This window comes from Phragmites australis, chromosome 13, assembly GCF_958298935.1.
Source record: "Phragmites australis chromosome 13, lpPhrAust1.1, whole genome shotgun sequence".
Taxonomy (NCBI): Eukaryota; Viridiplantae; Streptophyta; class Magnoliopsida; order Poales; family Poaceae; genus Phragmites; species Phragmites australis.
This window is the reverse complement of record NC_084933.1, coordinates 3,504,929-3,528,815: the sequence shown is the minus strand read 5'-3', so window position 1 is coordinate 3,528,815 and position 23,887 is coordinate 3,504,929. Positions and strand designations below refer to the sequence as shown.

Here is a 23,887-nt window from a genome sequence, read left to right as displayed (position 1 = left end):
GGATTTGAGCCGATTTGGATGTCTTTTGGTGATAGGGTTGAAAAGTGAAGAACGCCGGAATTCTTCGATTTCCCACCGTTTTCTTCATCACCCGGCAGCCATTAACCTTCACAAGTGTTGTGGGTAAGTCTCTTAGGCTCCCCATAACAGGAATTCGTGATTCGATTGGTCGATTTTGCAAAAGAGTGAAATTCATGAGTTTTTGTGAGTTTAACCCTAAATTGAGGAATTGGATGAATTTGAGTTAGGAATGGAGTTTCTAGGTTGTTAGATGAGTTCTAGAAACCTTGAACTAGCTCAAACATGTTCCTTTTTGGTTTGGAGAAGATTGCAAATCAAACCGGGCATTTTTCAGCTAAAAAACGGGCGTTTCTAGGCCGAAACCGGAGTTTCCGGACTAGTCCGGAGTCTCCGGTGAGCCCCAGCCGAAAATAACAGAGAGGGTGCTGCCGGAGAGTCTCCCGGAGTCTCCGGTACCCCGGAGTATCCGGCCGTCACCGGAGTATCCGGGTGCACTGTTCATCAGTCTTTGCTGAAACTTGTAAAATTCATAATTAATTCATACGAACTCCAAAAATCATGAAACCAATTTTGTTGATTTCATAATAAACTACTCTATCTATTAAAATTATCCCCAACAATTAAATGTCGAATTAAAATTTTGAGGCTAATTAATTAGGCTTAAGCTTCATTAATTCACCATTAATTCTTTACAGATCCAAAATGGATGAAACCAATTTTGCTAGTCTTCTTATGACTTGTTCTAGCTAGGAAAAATATTTCCCTACATTTTAATGTATATTTTCATGACATTTCATCATTTGCACCTTGTGGCTTAGATTGTTGCATTTCATTTATGCTTATCATTGCACGCGTTATGTTTCTTAGAACACGCCGATCCATCGATCCCGGAGACCGAGGTCGATCCCGAGGTGCCGCACCTTTGTGAACCAGTGCATCAAGGCAAGCAACCTATTATGTTTGCATATTGCACCCGTTTACTCGGATTGAATGAAGTCTAAAATTGATAAATTATGCTTGTGTATGTTTGCATGTTTAGTGAGTCATTGTTGGGTATAAATGGGTAGATCCTATGTTGAATTGCATATACTATACCTTGATATATTGTTTATCCATACCCTTGTCGCCTTGAATATGTTGTTGTCTAGATTACAAATTAATCAAAATGCTTAGCAATGCATAGGTCTTTCGGTAGAAGTCGAGCGGTGAATGGTTTCATCGTTCGCGAGCATAGGCATTATTTACTTTTGTTATGATCACAATGTTGGAGATTGGTTGATGATGGTTGTATGAGTGGTGAGTATGAGACGAGATGTGGGCGGTGCTAGGATGGTGTTTTGTCCTGCCCGGATGTGGAGTTCCCCTGGGTAGGCCGGTAGAGGAAGACCGGACACCGTAGACCGCTTGCATCGTTTAAGGCCAATCGTCGGGGTAGTTGACTTTAGCACTTACCTTACTCACCACATGCCGATCTAATAGTAAGGCGAGCCGAATACCTTCGCAGCTGTGGCTTTGTGGGCGTGGACATCGACGGTGTGAGCGGGCGGGCGGGCTTGTAAGCGGTACTAGTTTGCTCCGAGAGTAGTTCTAGTATCGCCGCGCCGAGCGATGCATGCCCCACACGGTTGGGGCTGGTTGGGAAAGGTTGACACGGGTACCCCCTTATGTGCACTTTAGCGGGTGGCACAAGCCGTATGGTCCCCGAGTCGTGTGGGTCCAGGAGTATCCCCCTGCAAGGTGTATAAACAGTTCGAACTGCCGCGCTCTCGGTCATGAGCATGCTATTGTTTCATTTGCACCCGGTCGTAGAGTTTCGATTGTGGTTGTGGTTGGTTATGTGGGAGATGGACGAGTTGGTTCTTGGTTACATATATACTCATGTTGGTCCTAGTTTTATGTTTATGTTGGTTACAATTACCTTTATGTTCAGTTGGTATATGCAGGGTAGAATCATGTTGTTGGTTAAGTTAGTTGCTCACACATAGATGTCTAGATTGCTTACCGCTTATGTTTAATATAACCATGCGGCTTTATCCTTGCTAATGGCTCAATGCATAATCCTTGGAGTCGAGCTATGTTTATGTGCTCTATATGGTTTAAGTCTTGCGAGTACCCTTCGTACTCATGCCTGCGTTTCAGGTGCTGCTGTTGAGGAAGAGGCGGTGTTTGGCTACTTTGTGCCTGCCGATCAGGGTGGCGGGCAGGAGTAGTACATTCTACTCCGAACTCGGTGTTCTGGTATGGAGCCTAAGGGCATGTGGCTCCATATCCTTTTGTTGTATAGCTTTTAGTCTTCCGCTGCTTAGTTCTTTTGCTGGTTAGGAGTTGAGCAAGTTTTAGTCTCCTCCTACCTCTCTTTTTCTGTAAATTATGATAACTTATTGCATGCTTAAGAACTTGTAATATAATGTTAATTACTCGCTCTTTCTTAAGCTTTGTTGTGATGTACATGTTGAAAAGGCATGTGTTCCGATCTTGGGCACAAAACACGTGCCGGGACTACCGGGATGATATTCTGGTTAATCATCGAGGTTGTGATTATGAATAATGATCCTCCTAGTGATTAATTAGAATATTATTTAGACGATTCCTCACACTGGTCGTGGTCACAGCTACTGTTCATTGGTCAAGGCTACTGTTCACGGGTCAGGGTTACTGCTCATCTGGTCGGAAGTATTGTTCATTTGGTCGAAGGCACTATTCATCTTATCAGAGGTACTATTTATCTGATCGGAGGTACTATTTGTTGTAATGACCACTATAGATACCAAATCTTGTCATCAGCATATCCCTAAATCTCTTCTTTAGACTATATTTGACAGGGTTTGATCCACAACTATTTTTCGCGACTATTCGAAGATGGCAATTGTGCAAATAGCTTATGAGCTTTTATCCCAACTAAAGTGGAAGAAATGATATCATTCTTTGATAGATTTTAGGAAGAGACACCTTTCAGCAGTGAATTACCCATACAGATAGATGTGCCTATCAAAAAGATACTTCAAAGGCTTCGGGTTGAAGTATCATTAGCTGAAGAAGACCCAGTCCAATCCATGTGGCCTCTTTGACCAACGTCAGCGACAAAGACATAGTAAATTGGGCTGCATACATCGCGATAAGTCTTATGTCGTACTATAGATGCTGCGACAACCTTTACCAAGTTCAAACGATTGCAACTACTAGATCCGCTTTATCTACCCTCAAGACATTCGAGGAATCAATAAAAGCAAAAGACTTGAGCATCAATGGACCAAAAGGTACATGTTGGCCAACTCTTCTTGGCATAGCTAGCAAGAAGAGCTAATTCATGATCTGACATGAACAGAATGAAAACTTCTGTCTCGATTATACGAGATTTTTATGAAAACACTTCATTCTCTCATGTTCTAGCAATTGCGCTCCCAATACCACTACCATTTAGTTCAAAGCAAATTGATCCAATCCCGGTTGGTGAAGTTTTGAACCTTTATTTTCAAATATCTGTTGAAAATTTGTGTGTTTCTCCTTGAGTCATACGAGAAGAATCATCTACTTCATCCGACTAGTTTCGGGTTTGAATCCCAGGCAACCCATATGGAAAATAGAAAAGAGCAATATGAGTTTTGAATTTTCAGTCACTTTGTATACAATTTTTTTTCTTGCGGCATTCAAATCCCACTCCAATCCCTCCTCCTTAGATTGCTTCTCCAATGTCTGGAGCGGCAGTGGAAGCAGAACATAACTCTCCTTCCTTTTACATTCCTCAATTCTCCTTTGGATATTTGGTGATAGTGAATTAATTGAACACACTTTGAAGATTTGCTCTACTTTTGGAAGACCTTGCGTTATATCACTAGATCTCAATTTTTCATATATAATAGTAATTAACTGGAAGGACAATGATGGAAGGGGGTGAATATGTGTTTTTGCAAAACTTCATCCCCTTTTGATATTTGGCCTAAACTTGTAGCGGAGTTAAACTAACAGATTTTTTATAAGTGAAAACCCTAAATATGCTAGGCTCAACTAGTGCACAATCACCCTAAATAACGGTGAAGGTTACAATCCTATGATGACAAAAAGATTATTTAAATCTAGCAAGATATGCAATAAACTATAATCGAATGTTCTGATTTTACTATTCATTGAATGTTCCGATATTGTTCATCGGAACATCCGACCAGTTCAAAATAACATATTTGAATATCACAAAATTAATATCACGAAATTAACTCAATGCACATACAACTAAACATACAAGCAATTGAATCAATATAATACATAAGAGTAAGAAAATACAGAGATAAATGATTTATTGCCGAAGTTAGATATTCACCAATATCCTACGTCTCCATTGAGGAAGCTCGATCACACTTGAGTCGGGTCTCTTTCAACCCTTTTCCTCACGAAGCTGCACACATACACTCCTCATATCCACTATTGTCAACTCTTCCTCCACTCAGGAGATGGTAAGTTCCACAATCACTTTCGGATCTCCTCACGATCTTCACTTGAGGAGATCGCAGACAATCCATCACCAATCTATCTAGGAGGCGGTGGTCTCCAAGAGTAATAAACTCCTGAACTCGCACACAATCAACACCGACTGCTCAAACACACGCAACTAATGCGACACGTGCGAGTAACCCAAGCTTCACGCATCTCACACACCTCACTCTATCCTCACTAAGCCACAAAGACTTGAATTTCACAAATTCGTGATAGAGAGGGGAGGGGAGCACTCAAAGATAGAACACCAAGTTCAACACCTCTTCTCAACACCATAAAGCCAGCCAAAAAGCCCCTTGTCCACACCATAGTATACCGGGGAGCTCAATCCCAACGACCTACCCCCATGTAAAGAGGCAAATGAGTATTTATACCCCACTCTGAAAAGCTAGTTGTTGGGCACAAACTACACAGATCGAAACTTTCTATCCCTTAGATCGGAATTTCCGATCCCATGAATCCCAATGATCAAATCTGAGCGAAACTCACTCACAGATCTGCTAAAAACCACACATCAGAACTTCTGACAACATAAATTGGAAGTTCTGATTCATAAAATAATTCCAACCTGAGAACCCAAGGTTTGAGAAAATCAAACAGTCCAACCACATTGGTACTTCTGATCTCTGCATCGAAACTTCCAATCCAATTAAAATCAGAGAACATGAGAACCCTATGGTTGAGAAAATCGGACATTCTGACCACATCAGAACTTTCAACCTCTGGAACAGAACTTCCAATCCTATTAGATCCAGGAAACCGAGAACCCTATGGTTGAGAAAATTGGACAATCTGATCCCATTGGAACTTCCGATCTCTAGACCGGAACTTCCGATCTCGATATCAAATTCAGTGAATTTGGACTCTATGGAAAGCTTATTCAGAGGGCTACACATCCCTTCTGAATTCATGATCCCAATCATAATATATCAAAACTAGGAACACTCCAAAAGCCGATTCAGAAACTTCCATCCATTGTACAAAACTTAATCCCTTAAGATTAAACTATGTCCCACATGGAACATGCCAAGCACCACTAAGGATTGGCTACAATCACTTTTCACCACTAAGGCCGACAACACAAAGGGTTAAATCTAAAATAACTTTTATATACCCTGGACTCCTAAAGTGAACTCTCTGTAGGATCGAATATGCGCAAAATACCCAATCAGAGGGGGGATGAATGATTGCAAAAACCAAATTCAAAGAATAACTCACCCAAATCGAAACTCGATTAAAACTCAGTATTTCACTCAAAACAGATTGCACAAGCTCTAGTAAAAATAATGTAGAGGAAGATTTGCTAGTCGGATTGCTCTAAATTTTGGTAAGAAGAAACTAGATTCAAATAAAAAAACTAACCCAACAAGAATTGAGTAAATCGGATATGTGGATCAAAAGTTATTTCTGGTCGAAGTAGACTGTGTCAATCAGAATCGAGTAGATCAAAATCTAGTCGAGTTAACAAAAAGGTACTCGATATCAAACCAAATCCACTCAAAATTTTCTCAGATCAAACACTAGATATTCTAACAAGGTTTTGGATAGATTAAACCAATATGAAACTTCATAGAAACATGAAATTAATTGAAAACCAAAACCGATCATGCAGAATATAGAACAGCAACAACTCATTAACTTATGAAACTTGATTTTCATTGCATAGATGAGTTTACAAGATGTCTATCCAAAGCATCCAACAAGGATTTTCATGAAATCCCAAAACAGCTCTCTCTTGAGTTTCTCTATCTCTCTGCTGCGTTGTGCTGCCCTGTTCTGTACTTTACTGCCCAATACAACAGACCTCTCTATATATAGGGTAGCCACATACACAAACATGACCGAATCGAACTACAACTCCTTCTCGTATTTAATTTGGTCTCTATCCTTTTCTAATCACAAGAGGAAAAACAACTTCCGCTAATTAAGCTAATTAGCCAACAACTCTTACGTAATCATGCATGCACATCTCCCATACATACATGCATATACGTAACCAACTTAGAGTCCGTCTCTGACACTAACTCATGTCTCAAGTCCAGCCACCACACGACTCCCTCATGCCTGCTCCGACTTGAACACGAATTAGTCTTCACGTCCTCTCACGATCAGATTGCCTGCTGCGTCCATCGCGAAGCCTTGTCTCAATATGCATTGTTTTCTCAGCTCGAACGTCCTGCATGACATCCTCGATCACCATGACCTCAGTTCCTCCTGAACCTAGTCGTCGAACCTCAGTTCCTCCCTGAACTTAGTTCGTCGATCCGTCATCGACCACGTTTGACTTTGAGCAACACCTGGACATGAATCAAACAACAATCGAGTACAAGCACAAGTCCTTCCCGACTTGACTCAAGATCAGTCCACACAACACCACCCAAACTCAAAGCAAAACCAACATGCTAACATAAGCATACCCAACTAATGATAGCGCATGAAACCAACTATGTTATCCAAGCATATCTTAGAAACACATGAACATCCACCGAATGTCATTATGCTAAATCACTTTGCTTTGCCAATTTCATTAATAAAATCAATTTTTCATCACATGATCTCACACTCTCAACACAAACTCATCCTACACTAAGCACATGGTTTGAGAACTTGACACAACAATCGAGTAACGCTTTTAAGTTTGAGCACTTGACACAACAATCAAGTAATGCTTTCGGCAGCCCCTCTTGATAGTACGACTATCGATCCTATAACCCGGTCTCTCATCAAGCACCTTGAGACTAGCAAAACAAAAAACATATTCTAGTTATACCTTTGCCATGAGTCATCCCGTCGAACTTGACGAACACATAATCCAAACCCCGATGCTTCTCATAGCTCTTCAAGGCTCGTCATCAACTCCTCTTCTCTTGATGACGATGATTATCTTCGCTTCCATTTTTATCTTCACTTGATCTTCCAAAATCTTGATAAAGGTTACTTGATTTCTTCCCATGCACAAAGCATGGAAGACTTCCCTCTTTTCTTCATCTTCATCTAGTTCACCACTAAGGTATGAACTGCAAGCATCAAATATATAAATTGTTCACTAAACTTATCTTGATCTTACTCTTCTAATTTAGTATATTGAATATCTCAATTCAACTCATGCCTTCTCATGAAACTTAACCCCAACTCACTCTCAAGCACAAAGCACATGGTTAGTCCATAAAATTCAATTGACAATCTCATGCATTTAGTCACTTAATGTCCACAAGGGACTTAGCCTTCACACTTATCATCAATCTTCTTGAGACTATCCTCAACCTCCGAGATCTCTTCCACTCTAGCTTCTCATTCATCACATGACTATCACCTATAGCTCATTGATATCGATGCTTCTCTCTTAATCTTCATGGCATTCCTTGATGAATCCATACTCAAACCTCCATATATCACATATAGAACAACCTACTAACAATTATCAACACAATTGTTAGTCAATAGGTATTGTCATTAATTACCAAAACCAAACTTAGGGCTAGATAAACATTCAGTCTCCCCCATTTTGATAATTGATGACAATCTATCTCTAGATGGTTATATTTAAAAAATTTAAGTTTTTACTATACATCTAATCTAGAAATCAAATGTATATTAAAAACAAGTTTTGGAAACATCAAACATCACAAATACATTTGAGGTTACCGAAACTAGTTTTACTAGCATCAAACACAACTAAGATTTTGATATTAGTAGAACTAAACATATGTATGTAGCAAACGCTCCCACAATCTATGCATGTGTGAATGAATCTTGAATATCATTGCATATATTGGTTATCTCAAATTTTTTATAGAGTGTCCTTTATACATATGAAGCAAGCATGATAATGTATATATCAAAATGAATATGCAATGCAAAGCAAAACCATGCAACTTATGCATACAAAAACCTTCATCTTATTTATCAAAGGCATAGCCTTTAATACTCCCCCGTAAGCAAAACCCTCTTATAGAATATAATACATAGTATAAATTCTCCCCCAATTGACATTAATGCCAAAATAGAAGAATTTTGGAGGACTTGCCAAATAGAGAGGATTTGTCCAAAAAGAAATTCTCCCACAAGGGTATTAGCCCTATCCCACAAAAGGAATTATCGAAAGCTAATGCATGACTATATATAGTATGAGCTCCTCATGATATGTGTATTTCTCATAATTTGAGTGAAATCAAATACACTAATGAAATTATGAACCATATGAGGAGATCATGCTATATAATGGATCAAATGGGTGTAAAAGGATGCCAAAATGAGATTTCAAAAGGATACCAATTAAAAAATATCAAATGGATATTTTAAAAGTATACCAATTAAAATTTTAAAATATATCAATTAGATACCTACAAGAGATACCAATTAAAAATCTAAAGCATACCAATTGAAAGAGATATCAATTGAAGACAAGTCAAGTATGAGTCCGAAATCAATATTCAAAACACAAGTGCAGTGGATTAGGTTCAAATTGAATATAGCAAAATTATTGACATTATAACAATTTTTTTTGTTTATCACATAGAGTCAATATCTCATAAGTTTATATGTTCAATAAGGCTATTCAAAGTGGACTATAACCTCAAGTAAAAGATTTTGCCATTCTCATCAACATATAAAAGCAACTCAAGTATTTGGTATAAATTCTTTTGAATATTTGGGATTAGATGAATTATAAATATGATTATAGAGTTCCCACAAAAATATGCTATTTTAAATTTCTCATATTTGTAATAAAAAGGTTTTTAGTCACTTGCAAGAAAAACAAATTTTTGGAAGTTATTTTCATGCTATGATGCAGTCTACACAAGGTTGAATCTATGATATTAAATGCATGAATTAAGAATAAGTTACCGAGAATGTATTGGACTGATGTAGTAGATCATCATTCATCCTTGCTTAGCTTCACTTTGATACGATCCTTCTTTGTGATTCCAATTGAAATTGAAGGATAAATATCAATTGAAGAATGAAAACATTCTTCATGAATTCCAATTAAAATGGTCTTCTTATTGGAAAGACCTTCATTTTTATTAACCCAAACATCAAATGCATTTTTATTGTACCTAAAACTCATTTAAGTACAATTTAGTCCCCAACTCATTAGGTCCGAAGAGGTTAGCAAAAATATCAACACATATGGTAAACTCTCCCATAAATGGTGCATATTAATTTGATATGGAATTGATGCTAATTGAAATTCGTACCAATTGATAGACTGAAAGCATTGAAGTCATATATCAATTGAAGTCAAATAAAAACTATATGCATCTTTTAGCCATTAAGAGCTTTTGAGAGAGGCTTACTTTATATGTTGGATCAAAGAAAATAAAAATACTATAGGTATTAACAATTAAATAAAAATAAGCATGCACATCACTTCCAAGATACAATAAAGATATAATTTGAAAAAAATAACATATAAGACATGAAGATACCAATAGGAAGGCAAATATCATAAATGATGTCCAAATTACATCTAAGATAAAAGATCAATAAATGATCACTTACAAAGTTCAATAAATGAACTAAGTGAAAAGATTTTTTTTGACACAAAACTGAAGGGAAAATCCCCATAGTGCAAATTTTCTATTAAGGGTTAGAGCGGGTTAAAGGTGCAGAGTACATGAGGTAAGAAGACCTTACCTGAACAACAAACCTAAACAAGAGAGTCTAACCAAGAGACAATAGAAGGCTGAATTACATGTTTTACATGAACCAAATGAAGGTAAGCTGTTTCCCTAAACTTCAAGAGCCAGAGGTTGTGGGAAGGAGTCACATTCTCAAAGATGCGACCATTTCTTTGTTTCCAAATCTCCCAAGATGCTATCATGAAAATTTCCATAAAGAATTGAAAAGGGAATCTTTGTTTGGCCCGAAGGATCTTGACGTTGATGTCACCATGTGAGCACCATTGTATGCCCAAGGCATGCCAACATCTCTTGCTAAAAGGGCAATGAAAGAAGAGATGGTCTCGTGTTTCTTTGGTTCTGCAAAAACATAGCACATAGTTGTATTTCAGCCTATCAAAAAAAATTCTTCTCAGGATACTTCTTGTATTGAGTCTGTCCATGAGAAAAAGTCAAGCAAAAACTTTGATTCGAGGAATGCATTTAGACTCCCATATCCAGAGGAAAGGCTTGGGAGGACTTAAGTGTTGATAGACCAGGTTATAAAATTTCTCCATGGAAAATGTATGATTGCCCCATATGAAGAACCAATTGTCATGTTGTTGACTATCTAAATGTAGGAGGTTGTGCAGCTCGTCGTAACGAGGGGAATATTGAATATAAAATGATGTCACCCTTATCAAGCTTTAACAGAGAGCCTATCATCCTTTACAAAAGAGTGTAGTCGAGGGAATTTCTGTTGCATGGGTTCATTGAGCTAGACATCTTGCCAAAATAGAATTATGTTTCCTGCACCCACTTCACATCGAGCAATACCTTGGTAGATGACATTTATTCTTAAGACATCTTTCCACCAGAAAGATCCAACCTCTCTAGATGCATGTAGAACTTTTGATTGGTAATAATTGTGCCATATAAGCTAAACCTAGGGGATGTTTTCCTTTTGATAGAATTTGTGCAAATGATTCAAAAGAAGGGCATCATTCTTCAACCTAATATACTCCAAGGCCACCTTTTGTTTCCGTAGACACACTTTGTTCCATGCTGCAAGATTGCCACTTTTTTTATTAATATCATTTCCCCTTCACAGATAGTGCTTTCATTTGTTATCTATATATTCAATGACCCCAACTGGCAATTTCAAAGTGCAAATAGCATATGTTGCAAGCGATGATAAGGAGGTGTTGACTACTTCTACTCTCCCAGAATATGAGAGAAGAGTTGTTGTCGCAGTTAATCTCCTTTCCACCCTGTCCATGACAGGTGTTAAGTCTTGCATTCTTGGCTTTGTTATTCCCATGGGAAGACCAAGGTATGTGAAAGGAAGTGAGCCTATTGTGCAGCCAAAGGTCAAAGCAAGACTATGAATTTTATCTTTAGGCACATTTATAGGGATCATGAGAGACTTATGATAATTCACCTTCAACCCTGTCAACTATGAGAAAGAGTGTAGTAAAGCCTTAAGGAAAAAGAATTGTGGAGTGTTAGCCTGCATAATCAGTAGAGTATCATCCGCGTATTGAACAATTGGAAAGCCCACATCACTTGGCTGAGGTATTGGAGCTTTTAGCAGATCCTACCTAAATGCCTTGTTCACAATGCTTTGCAGTAAGCCAGCCACAATGAAAAATAGAAGAGGATACAATAGGTCTCCTTGTCTCACCCCCCCCCCCTTTTGTGAAATTTCTTGCCATGTACTCCATTCAAGAGAACACTTGAAGTGCCAATGCTCAGAATGTTAGTAATCCACTGTAACCATTTCATAGGGAAGCTCATATGCTGCATAACTTGCAAGATGGCACTATGCTCAACAGTATCAAAAGCTTTGGCAAAATCTAGCTTTAAAATGACAATCTCCCTTTTTTATTGGTGACATTGGTGAAAAAATTCAAAAGACCAAGGCATGCAATCTTGAATTGACTTTAATTTGATGAAGCCATATTGGTTAATGTGGATCACTTGTAAGATCAATCTTTGTAATCTGTCAGACAAAAATCTTTGTCAACAACTTGAGACTGCAATTGAGGAGGGAGATGGGTCTCAAGTCATTCACTATTTCAGGATTATGCATCTTGGGCACTAGGACAATAAAGGAACTGTTGATGCTCTCTAGACTGATTTTCCCCTCATAAAAATCTTGACATAGATTATAGAAATCCTCTTTGATGATATCCCAGCACTTTTTGATGAAAAGTCCATTGAATCCATCCAGGCCAGGTGCTTTATCAGAAGGCATGTGTTTGACAATGGCATCAATTTCCTCCTTGGTAAAAGGTTCAATTAGACAATCCGAATTCCGATGAGAGAATATCTTGGTAACAAGATCAAAATGCATGGTGGGATTGGTTGTAACACCCATGAGCAACTATCAGTTGATCATCACTGTTATTTAGTTGTGACACTATGTTTCTCCTATAGGACTCTATTGCCATGGCATGAAACAATTTTGTGCATTCGTCACCAAATACCACCCAATTTAGTGTGCATCTCTTCTTCCAATATATATTCTTATAGTGCAGGAGTAGTAGCAGATGCATTTTAATAATTGTTCTGAAATTCCATTCTAGCCGTAGTAAAGGCCTAAGCTCCTCCAAAGTGTCCATGAATAAAATAGCCTTATTGGAGTTTTGAATTAGTAAAGACATGTTTGACAATTGTCTACTCCATTGTTTTAAGCTCCATCTTAAAGACTTGAATTTGGCAGTTATATATAGAATGTGCTGAGTCCTTGCTTCTGCCCTTGTTCAACCATGCTCCTTGAATTGTGTCAAAGAAACCAAGATGCTCTACCCAGTAGTTCTCGAAGCGAAATAAAGTAGCCTTCGGGATAGAAGTACTAATGGTAATTTTACAGGGCACATGGTTAGATGTAGTCCTGGCAAAAGGAATGACTAGAGTGTTTGGAAAAGCAATAGTCCAAAAGTGAGGAGAAAACACAATCAAGTTGTACTAGAAGAGCATTTTGTTGCATATTACTCCATGTAAAAACCCTCCCTTTGATAGGTACCTCAATCAGACCAGATGATCTATAATGTCATCGAAGATAAAGGTGTCATGAAGGTTTCCACCTGGTTGGCTTCTTTTCTCCACTGATTTGTAGAAACTGAAATCGTCCACTAGTAACCAGTTCTCATCATCCTTTATTTGAATATTCCAAAGCCAATTAGCAAATGCAGTGCGCTCTGGTTCATGACATGGGCCATACACTTATACCAAATGCCAAGAATCATTGTTGAGAGTCGACGGAAATTCTATGACGATAGCATCTCTGCTGCGTTCAATGGTCTTCGTTGTAAAGGATGAACTATTCCATGCCACAAGGATTCCACTAGATGCTCCCCTTGAAGGTATATAATCGATGTTATTAAAACATCGAGGTATATAATTTCATAGGAAAGTCTGATCGATTACTTCCTTTTTTGTTTCTTGTAAGCAAATTATTGAACATGCACTCTCCTCGATTTTATTCCGTATCAATGGCCACTTGTCATAATCATTTGTGCCCCTCACATTACAATTGAGAATATTCTAATTTCTATTTAACATAATTGATACCTTGCAAACAAAGAGCACAGAAGCACCAAACACCCAGTGTTATGGAGAAGTAGCAGGTACAAATCATGGAAGCAGGTATGTGTGAGGATCTCCCATACTAACATAAGTCCGACAAAAGAGGTGTGCACTGGATATCATCATGCAAACAAATCTGGGGCAGAGACCAATACTAATAAATCCTGAGAATCAAGATGCAATGCTCACAGGTATAGTCCATAAGGCTCCAACATGTAGAAAAAATAACGAGTACTAGTAGCCGACCAAACACAAAAGAAAGCACTGAAGCACTCGATCATAGCACACAGAAAGTAACAACTAAGACAAAAATGCCAAACTGCTCAAACCAGCGAGCAGAGAAAGTCCAAAAACACATAAGGATTTTTCTATTCATCAGAGGCTGTTGACTTTGGGTCCTTCAGTAGGATGTCTTTTGTTATCTCCTTAGGAGATACATTGCACTTCTCAATGCCCCAGCGCTGCATAACCTCAATTGGGATTGGACCGGGGATCTGGTTGGATGTAGGCAGGGTTTCCAGAGATACATCAGTAGCTGGTGTTGATGTATGGGCAGAACATTGACGCTTCCTTGGGGTATCCTCCAACTAAACATGATGGTAACCATCACCAGCACCATTCAACCTAATATTGCACCAAAGGCTCTTGTCAGAGATAGGAGTGATTCTATCCTTAAAAGCGGTATTGTGGTGTTCTTTCTTGGCGGAAAAGGTAGCTTCATGGTTGGGATTTTGCTGCTTGTTGGGGTGGAAAGCTGAGTTGAGCTATCCTGCATCTCCAGATCAGTGTCTAGGGCGGCAGTGGAAAAAGATGGAGCTCTTGTTACATTAGCTGGAATGGTTTTAGAGCTGTGCTGTTTTAAGAACTGAAGTTGCAAAATTGGTTCCTCAATACTGAAAGAGTCATCAGAGGTGCCACTACCTTGAAGCTTGAGGAGAGCAAGCTGTAAAATATCTCTTGGAACAAAAACTGGTGCAAGTTGTAGTCCAAGACATCTAAAGTGGCAAGGTGAAAAACATTGGAGAAGGGGTTGGTTGAACTTGCAGATCCTGAATTTCTGGGAGCAAGATTCTGTAGATATTAGAGAAAAAACTGCAACTTCGTTCTGTTGTCCAACATCGTACTATTGTACATCAAATGGGACAATGTCCATGTTGGATTCAGGAGAGATGTTTGCAGCATTGATATCTTCCCAAACTTCTTTAACACTGATGTCTGGCTTGTTAGCTCTTAGACAAGAGACTAAAGAACCAAAGCTGTTCACTGAAATTGACTCCTGCAAAACTGCAGGGAGCTCTTCGATGTTCATATGCATCACTGGATCCCACACCGACAAGACGCCATTGTGCTCCTTCTCATCATCTGGATGCATAGCCTAGTCCTGCAATGCTCACATGTATGCTCCTCTTGAATGCCCATCTCGTTAAGATGTTCTTGAGCTGCTCCAGCTTGCTCATGAACCCACCATTGGTGCTAGTTGGGGTTACTATTCTGAATTAGTCTATGCATGGGATGCGGGTTACCATTGGGAGGGATGGGATCCACTCCCTGAGGGAAAAAAATTAGGGAATTCTCCATTCAAGATGTACACTGGTACCATCCAAGAAACACCCTACCCACCATGTCTGCTACCTCATGATACAATGAAACTACAAGCACTCTGTCCGGTGATAGAACCAGGACTTGCACCAGAGTACGCGGCTTATTAGTGTCAACATTGTGCCACAAGAGCAACTGGCCAAAAGGGGAAACCACTGCCTTCATGTAGTCCATAGTTTGATAATCCAAAGGGAAGGCCAAAAATATGATCCAATGGACTCTAGTATAATTGCAACCTCTAGTATTTATCTCACACTCATCATGTTCGCAAATGAAAATTTGATGACCTAGACCAAACTGAATCAGGCTCAAAGTGGGAAGCCCTTCTCGCTGCATAACCATGCCAAATTGTATTAGGCCGAGACCAAGCGAAGAGAGCAAGGAAGAGAGAACTCTAACCGACTGTGTATCCTCCAGACAAACAATCACATCATAAAGAGTGAGGTGCCGGCTCAAGCCTGACAATGATGTAGTCCTCATGGTGGCACCGTGGTTCGCCCCCCTAGGGCAAGCCGATCTCTCACCGGACGATGCCACCCATGATCCAGGTTAAGGCCATGGTGTAGGTTCGAGATTAGGTTGACATCAAAGTTTGCCATCTCTTCTTGTGTCTTTGGTGGCGGAGGAGGATCAATGAGCGTAGCTGGCGGCTGAGAGGTAGGGTTTATGTTTGGTTTGTGGGAAGCAAAAGAAATAGCAGATTCAAGAGGGGAAGGAGCGCTAGAATCAAGGCATGAAGATATATTTGTGTCTGGCTTACTCCGTGGGATCCAATAAATTTTGGGTTGAACCCGCATCATACACCAACGTGCCATATGCCTATAATTGTAAAAAAACTCTGTAGCATACCTATTGCATACAAAGATGCCAAACGTGTCCGAGGCCCGCAGATTACCGGAGGCATAAAGGAAGGATTAACATCCTCGTCTGATATCAACGTAGAAGAAACCCCAGAGTTCACATCATTTGAATTTTGAACAACACCTTTTGAATCTGAATTAGAGATCAACAAATCATGGCAAAGAGAGCCAAAGATCTTCTGAATAGGGATGAAGGAATGATATTAACATAGCTACTCATCATAAAGGAAAGCAAAAGGAACCAAATTTCATTCCCTTCGGAGGCAAAAAAAGGCTTGTTCTTGATGCGTGGAGAATCTTGTTCAAGCCGCTTGGCAAATCAAACTCTCTTTTGTGACCTTTTGGCAAGATTGGATAAAGAATGAGAAGCCTTCTTTGATGACTTAGAGATCACTAGACTTCACTCTTCATCACATTCCTTCTAGAATCTTTCCTCATTGCGTGGTCGATAAGCTAATCCACCATTCCATAGATGAAAATAGACATCAAAAGAATAACAAATAAACCTTTTCAGATTGTAAATGTGAAACCCCACTCTTTTGGATTCCACGGAGAATTGAAAATGTTTATCCTTGGGAAAATTGACATGATAACCAGGTGTCGAACCACCAAGACAAGATTGAAGAACCAAACCAACTGAATCTTCAGTCAAACAAAAAGTAAAGCGACAGAAGGAGGCAATCAAGAAGAAAGAGCCCTCTGGAGAAGAGGATGGGTGATGAACCAAAGACCCAAACCATGCACAAACCTCCTGCTCGAATTTTTTTCCATGGGAAAAATCCAAACCCAAGGCAAGATCCGAGGAGAAACCCATGCGCACTTCTTCGACCAAGATCAGAGAAAAACTAAGGCTGAGGATCTAGGAGAGGTGCCGAGGAGCAATCACTAGGGAGAACACCAGAAGAGTCACCATCCCCTAGGTGACGAGATTTGCATGGCCTAAATGCTTCAAATGTACTGTGATGAAGGCAAGTTAAGTCAAAAGATTAAGCATATGACAAATAAATTGTATACATGCTCAAAAGCTTATCTCAAGCAACTATATTGAAAATGATACAAACATTAAGATAGCAAGCTTCCATAAATTCCAAAAATCAAGTTTACTTGAAGAAACTAATTTTCCTAATACATGAGTTAAAATAAATCTTGCACAAAAAAGAAATCACTAGAAGCAAAAATTAAAATAAAGTCGATCAACAAATATTACTAGTTGTATCACTACCAACTGTAAGAAAACAATGGTATATGGAGATATCATAAGTTGGTAATTGCGACAAGGCATATATCAACTTTCTTTCAAAGAAGCATGTGAAGAAGGTTTATAAATTAAGCACCATGCTTCAAATGCATTCTTCAAAATCAACTGTCACAAGGAAACACATAAAACTATAGTTGATTTGATTTGAATGAGAAGGGAATTCAAAAAGATTTTGAGATTAAATAGATCAATAAAGAAGTACCAAGAATCAAGTTTCAATTTGAAACCAAATATGGATCAATTAATGGATATTTTGCGATATTAAGTCATATATGAACTTGACATACCATATAGATGTTAGATAAACAATGATATCAATTCTAAGTGGTATTTATCAACTAAGTGCAATCTATGAGTACTAAGATGCACAAAGCATAGTATTCCTCCATAATGTGACAATCCATTAATTTCTCCAAAGACACAAATTAATTTCAGCAAAGACGAGTAAGATTAAATGAGGCTCCAAAACCACACTCAACACATGAATGTGCAATGCATCTTACCCATACTAGTTATAACCTACATATACTAGTTAGTAAGAAGGCTAGGTGTGCTAGAAATAAATTATAACACACTAGAAAACAAACAAGACATGTTTGAATTAGAAATAAGATCGTGTCAAGAATGCAATAGATCCTACACATGCTAGATATAGAACCTACAAAAACTTGCATAAAGCACAAATTCTTAAGTAGGCATAGATACAAAACCTACATGTGCAAAGAGCTAGTAACCTTCAATGGTTTCAGGGCACATCGGACGTACTGATTATTTCAATCGGATGTTCCGATATGTGTAAATTACTAGGTTTTCAGAAAACTAAAAAACAAGTCGGATGTTCCGATCATGATTGGATGTTCTGATATGTGTAAAAACCTAGGTTTTACAACATCCTGAAACTATATCGGATGTTCCGACCTATGGGATCAGATGTCCCGATATGTGAAAAGTTCCAGAAATCCTATTAGACTATTTGTCTATCACAAATATGGAAGTTTTAATTTAAGATATTGGGATAGAAAGTTACCTTTACAAAGTGACATTTGATAGATGATAATTATATTTCTATATTACTTGGCACTTTAATCAATTAGATAAATCTTCAAAAATTTACCAAGTCTCCAATGCCCTCCATTTCACAAATTGATCAATTTTGAGATTTTTGGTCTCCAACATTGTTGGGTCCGAAGACATTAGAATAATCATTATTAACAATTTGAGGCTTATGATCAATACCTTGGGGACATGATGAGGACATGTTTCCCTCGATATGTATAGAAATATTGTCACATAGCCTCTTCACTCGAGACTTTTCACCTTGATGACCATTTGTTTGACTCATTTGCTTGTGTGATCTTGACATAGCTCGGGGCCTCTTCTTTTGTCGTTTGTCATCTTGATGAGTCTTCGCTTGAGTACTTGATGATGATAGAGCTTCTTCCTCCATTGATTTCTTGTCTTGTTGTTTTTCCATCAATACTCTCTTCTTCGTCTTCAAATGACACTCTCGAACATGATGTCCTTTTTTCTTGCACTTGAAGCAACTATCACCAACATAATCCTAGAAAAACATTTGAACAACGCGGCGGCATAGGAACCACGGGAACCCAGGAGGAATGAGTGTGGTGGTCTTCTTTTGACATTGACCCTTTTTCTTGGTATTGTTGGACTTGCTCTTCTTGTTGGAATTGAATCCAAGTCCACTATTGTTGTTTGGATGCATTTGGTCTTTAAGCACTTCATCTAGAGTGGTCTTTCCTTTGAAGCGCATAGTCAAATCCTTTTTCAAAGAAGTGATTTGATCCTGTAGCTCCTTTATTTCCTCTATAAGATTAAACTCACAAGTGAACTAGAGGATACGCTAATGTTAGAACAATAACCTCCAAAGCATGCCATGATTGTCTCCTTTTCCTCCTCCTTGTAGCAAAGACTATTGTCGCCCACCAATATGCTCCCATGAAAATCACATGCATAAAGGTCATCTATTTCCTTTTGTCAATGACCATATCTTTTTTTTTTGTTAAAAACCAATTAGTGACCATATCATTTTGGTTATAGGTCATCTGTTAGGCTCCTGTAATCTTCAAGAAGAGAATGTAACACATAATCCCTACATCGGTTGTCTTTTCAGTTGTCTCTTAGTAACTCCATGTGAGAATCGTCCAAATTTTACTCGGTTTAATTGAACATGCCAGCTGTCCATAAAGATGGGAGCTAGATCATGCCATGAGCTAGCACATATATAAATGGCAACATCACATAGCATCGATTCAATTAAAATTAGAGTAACCCTGGTAGTCCCGAATATATTCCTCAAGGCAATGCCCAAGATCAATGCATATATCAATTACAATAAACACATCACACCAAGATACAATAGAGTGCAAATTTTTAAACTTAGATTGACATGTCTTGATAATATTACAAGTTCACATGACAAGTGGTAGAATATGAAATTCTAAGCTAGACAGATACAAGTGACAAATTCAAGCTCTCATTCTAGTTAAACATGTGCTAGGGAAAATATATTATGACACAAGTTTTAATCTAACACTTTAACATCTAGATCACAACAGAAGTATCGCAAAAAGAACAAAATGCATGTAGAACTATTGCTCGTAAGGCACCACTGGGGTTAGCAAAAAAGAATAGCCACTACTCTTGCCCGTTGTTGGTATTGGCAAGACAAAAGTATCCAAACATGCACTACCACCAAAATAGTAAAAGTAGATGGAGTATCACAGACAATTTTCTAGGACCCGTCACTAATAAAATACCCATGAACGGTTGCAAAGACAGACGTGCCTATAATATAATCACTGTCTGTGTGCGCCAAAACTCATATATGATTTTTACAAATCTGTATATGTCTATCATACATACACATATAATTTTTAGGAAAATCTATATGTAATATTATCATAGACAGTTTTTTATAAAACCTGTCAGTGTCTCTCTGATAGACACAGACGGATGGCAATGATAAACCGTTTGTAGTTAAAGATTGTCTTTAGGAAGGAGAACATATAGACGGTTCATTTTAATATCCGTCAGTAGGTCTCAATTATTGCTCTTAAGATATGGCCCTTGTGCGCGAGTTTCTTAGATAGAGGTGCGCGTGAGTCTTCAGATAGCGAGCTCAAGCTTTCTCTATGGCACGAGCTTCCTCTGTCTGAACCCTAGTGGTCGCCTTAAAGGCACGAGATTCTCAGGCCATGTGAGTCTAAGAGGGGATGGGCGCCTTCATGAGATTGCATCGCTCTACTCAGATCACGCAAGCGTGAGACCTAGTTGAAAGGAACTTCATGGGCCTCGCCCCCTTTCAAGAGTGGAGCTAAGGGAAAAAAAATCCCCGAGGGAGTCGTGTCTTCAACCAATCATAACAGGAGCCCTCGTCCATGAGGGGCTGCTGTTATGGAGGTCAACCACTAACTCCCCTCCGCGTTTCTGCGAGGATCAAATCCCATACAAGACCGCTCAAGCTTCAACGAAAGGCGAAAGCACCCTCAACCTTTGGGTCCATGCCAAAGGTGGCCAGAGGGCTAGGGAGGGCCACATGACATATGCCTCCCCTGAAGGACAAGAGGAGTTGTCTCGGAGGTGTGCGGGAGATAAGATGGCCTTCACGTCATCACGGGGGAGCTCACGAAGATAAGCCCCTTGGCTACGAAAGTGTGACCTGGGACGAAGGCAGAGCGAAGATGAGGGTTTAGAGCGAGGAGGAATTGTTCATGAGGTTTTTGATGCCTTGCACGATGTGCCATGATTCCAAGGATGTGACCCAAGTAGTTGGTGTCCGGAGGAGGCTATCGCATCCCTGAAGAATAGGGTTTTAAGCTATAGGGGTGTTAGGGCTCCTAAGCATGTGACTGGGCCATATTGCCCTTGGTCTTGCTCCATTATGCCCTGAAATGCATGGGCATTTATGTAATATGCTTATAAAATGGGGTATAAATAGCCTCTCTCCTATTGAATAAGGGTATGCTATCATTCATTCTTCAATTCACTTATGGTGTGTTTGATTGGTTGAACGAAGTTGAATGAGATAGGATAATCCTAGATGGATGGGATGGTTCTGGATGATGTGGTATACTAGATTGTTTGGTTATAACTTCACCCCATATGAAGTTGAAAGAGGGTTTTTTATAACATCATCCACTCCTTTTTCACGGGATCCTTTAACTTTACTTCATATTGAGTAAAGTTAGTGACTTTATTTTGTTACGAGCCGTCGGATCGAAAATGAATAGGACAAACAGTGATACAATAACATTTGCTATAGCATTTAGCGTCCTGGTACTGTCCACTGCTCGCAAAACTCTCCATACCTTCACCCGTCCCCCGCGCCCCCTCCTCCGGGTTCTTCCTGCGGGTAGATTCCCCTTCTCACATGGCGAGGGCGTGGGCCTCCGTTTGGCCGACCGTGAAGCGCTGCATCACCGGCGGCCTCATCGGCCTTTTCGTCGCGGATCGGTACGCCTCCCTGGCCAGCGTGCACGGCGCATCCATGCACCCCACCTTCGACCCCAATCCGGCCGAATTCGCGCTGGTGGAGAAGCTCTGCCTCGGCCGCTACGACTTCTCCCGTGGCGACGTCGTCGTCTTCCGGTATCCTCGCCGCCGATAAGTTCTTGGCCGGCCACTCGGGCGTTTCTTGGTTCTTGATATTGCTGCTGTTGCTCGTCGCAGGTCGCTGACGGACCACCGGGATCTGGTGGTGAAGCGGTTGATTGCGCTGCCCGGCGATTGGATCCAGGTCCCGGAGAAGCAGGAGATCCGGCAGATCCCGGAGGGCCACTGCTGGGTGGAAGGGGACAATGCCACCGTCAGCTGGGACTCCAGAGGCTATGGTCCTGTAAGACACTGTGTTGCTTTGCTTTTCTCCCATGAATTTTAGCCCTACTTTGCCGTCATCTTGCCGGATACAATCGTGTTATCTCGACAGGCAAAGCTGTTTAGATTGGTGTTGGTATTGCGAGAGGGGGCGGACACGAAAGGAATAGCTTTTCATTGTTGTGTTCAGCTAATGATGCTGTTACTTCTCGCCTTCTCGGTGTTGTTGAGTTCAGTGCATCTTCAAGAAATTGTTGATTGATAGCTTGGGCCGCGTAATTTTGATGCTAAATTAGGGTAGAAAAACATTGTTTCCAAAAAGAGTGCAGAAAACATGTTGGTGTGTTGATATTAACTGATTTTGGATGACTTGCATATCAGCTCTATAATCATGGCTCATTTCCTGACGATGTATCCGTTAAAGATAAGTTCTGTTGTTTACTTATTGTTTACCAACATGGCATTTTTAGCACCGATACGAACTAGTCAAGCCCCTCGTTTGTTCCCACTGATCTTTTCTTTTTGTCTTGACTGCATTTTGTTCTTGAATCGCTATCTTATTATAAATCTGAGCACACTGACACAATGCTGTTTCTTTATTCATATTTGTATTCCTCTGTTTATACTTACATTTCTTAAAAATTATGTGTATCTGGATAAATGCCTTGGCTAACAGACATGCCAAGCACAGTTGGAGAACTCATGGCCCATGGTCATCTTTGGTGTTTAATGGAATATTGGTCATCGAAAGAATATCAGTGCTGATGAACGACAGGAGTTTTGCAGTTTTAAATTAATTAATATCCAGAATACCAAATTTCTTTTTTTGCGGATGCAATGTTGCCATGTTTTAGCCTTTTAGGGCTCCATTTGTCCTCAAAACAGAATTTCTGAAACAATGCTTCTGGCTGCACTCATCATATTTGGTGTTAAGTACTTGTTTCCGCAGCACACCAAAATCATTTTCTAGCCATCTGTAGCCTTTGTACTAAACATCTTAAACTTTCTACACCTGCAGGTTCCTCTGGGTCTGATGCAGGGGAGGGTCACACACATAGTCTGGCCACCCAATAGATTTAGTCGAGTCGACAGAAAGATGCCAGAAGGAAGGATTATGCCACGGCAATGACCTCTTCTTTGGTCTCCTGTTATGCTGGTTATCCAGCACTTCATTCCCATACTAGGGTAGAACACCATTAGTAATGACAGAAGCCTCAAGATGTACCGAAGTGCCTTAGGCAGTGAAGTAAAGGATGTGATACTGTCGGTGTTGGTGAGAATTTTATCCCTGATAGCACTGTTAGAATCCATTGTAGGAATTCGTGGCGCCATGCAGCCATGGTGAGGAGCTTTGATTGTTGCAAGCATTTAAGATGTATAATGCAATACTGAAATATCTCCATTCCTTCAAGAGCAAAAAATATTAACATCTAACCTCTAAACTCAATATAATTTTCTGAAATCGCCCATTGATGTATGTTGTGTGTAAAAAAAAAAAAAAAAAAAAAAAAAAAAAAAAAAAAAAACCTCGATGCACACTTTCAACCACACCAATGCCAGTTGGTCCAAATTAATCCAGCCAACTGAATTGGTTGATGCTTGTCCTATTGGCACAAGATCGACCGGTATCCTGT

General features: G+C 39.6%; 1 protein-coding gene across 1 annotated transcript; it reads left to right on the top strand.

Annotated features, from left to right (window-relative positions):
- Positions 1 to 21,725: 21,725 nt before the first annotated feature.
- On the top strand, positions 21,726 to 23,687 carry LOC133887656 (uncharacterized). The gene is made up of 3 exons (XM_062327613.1): positions 21,726 to 22,028; positions 22,110 to 22,275; positions 23,272 to 23,687. Exons 1-3 carry the CDS (start codon positions 21,811 to 21,813, stop codon positions 23,380 to 23,382), a joined length of 495 nt encoding a protein of 164 aa, XP_062183597.1. The 5' UTR covers positions 21,726 to 21,810; the 3' UTR covers positions 23,383 to 23,687.
- Positions 23,688 to 23,887: the final 200 nt, after the last annotated feature.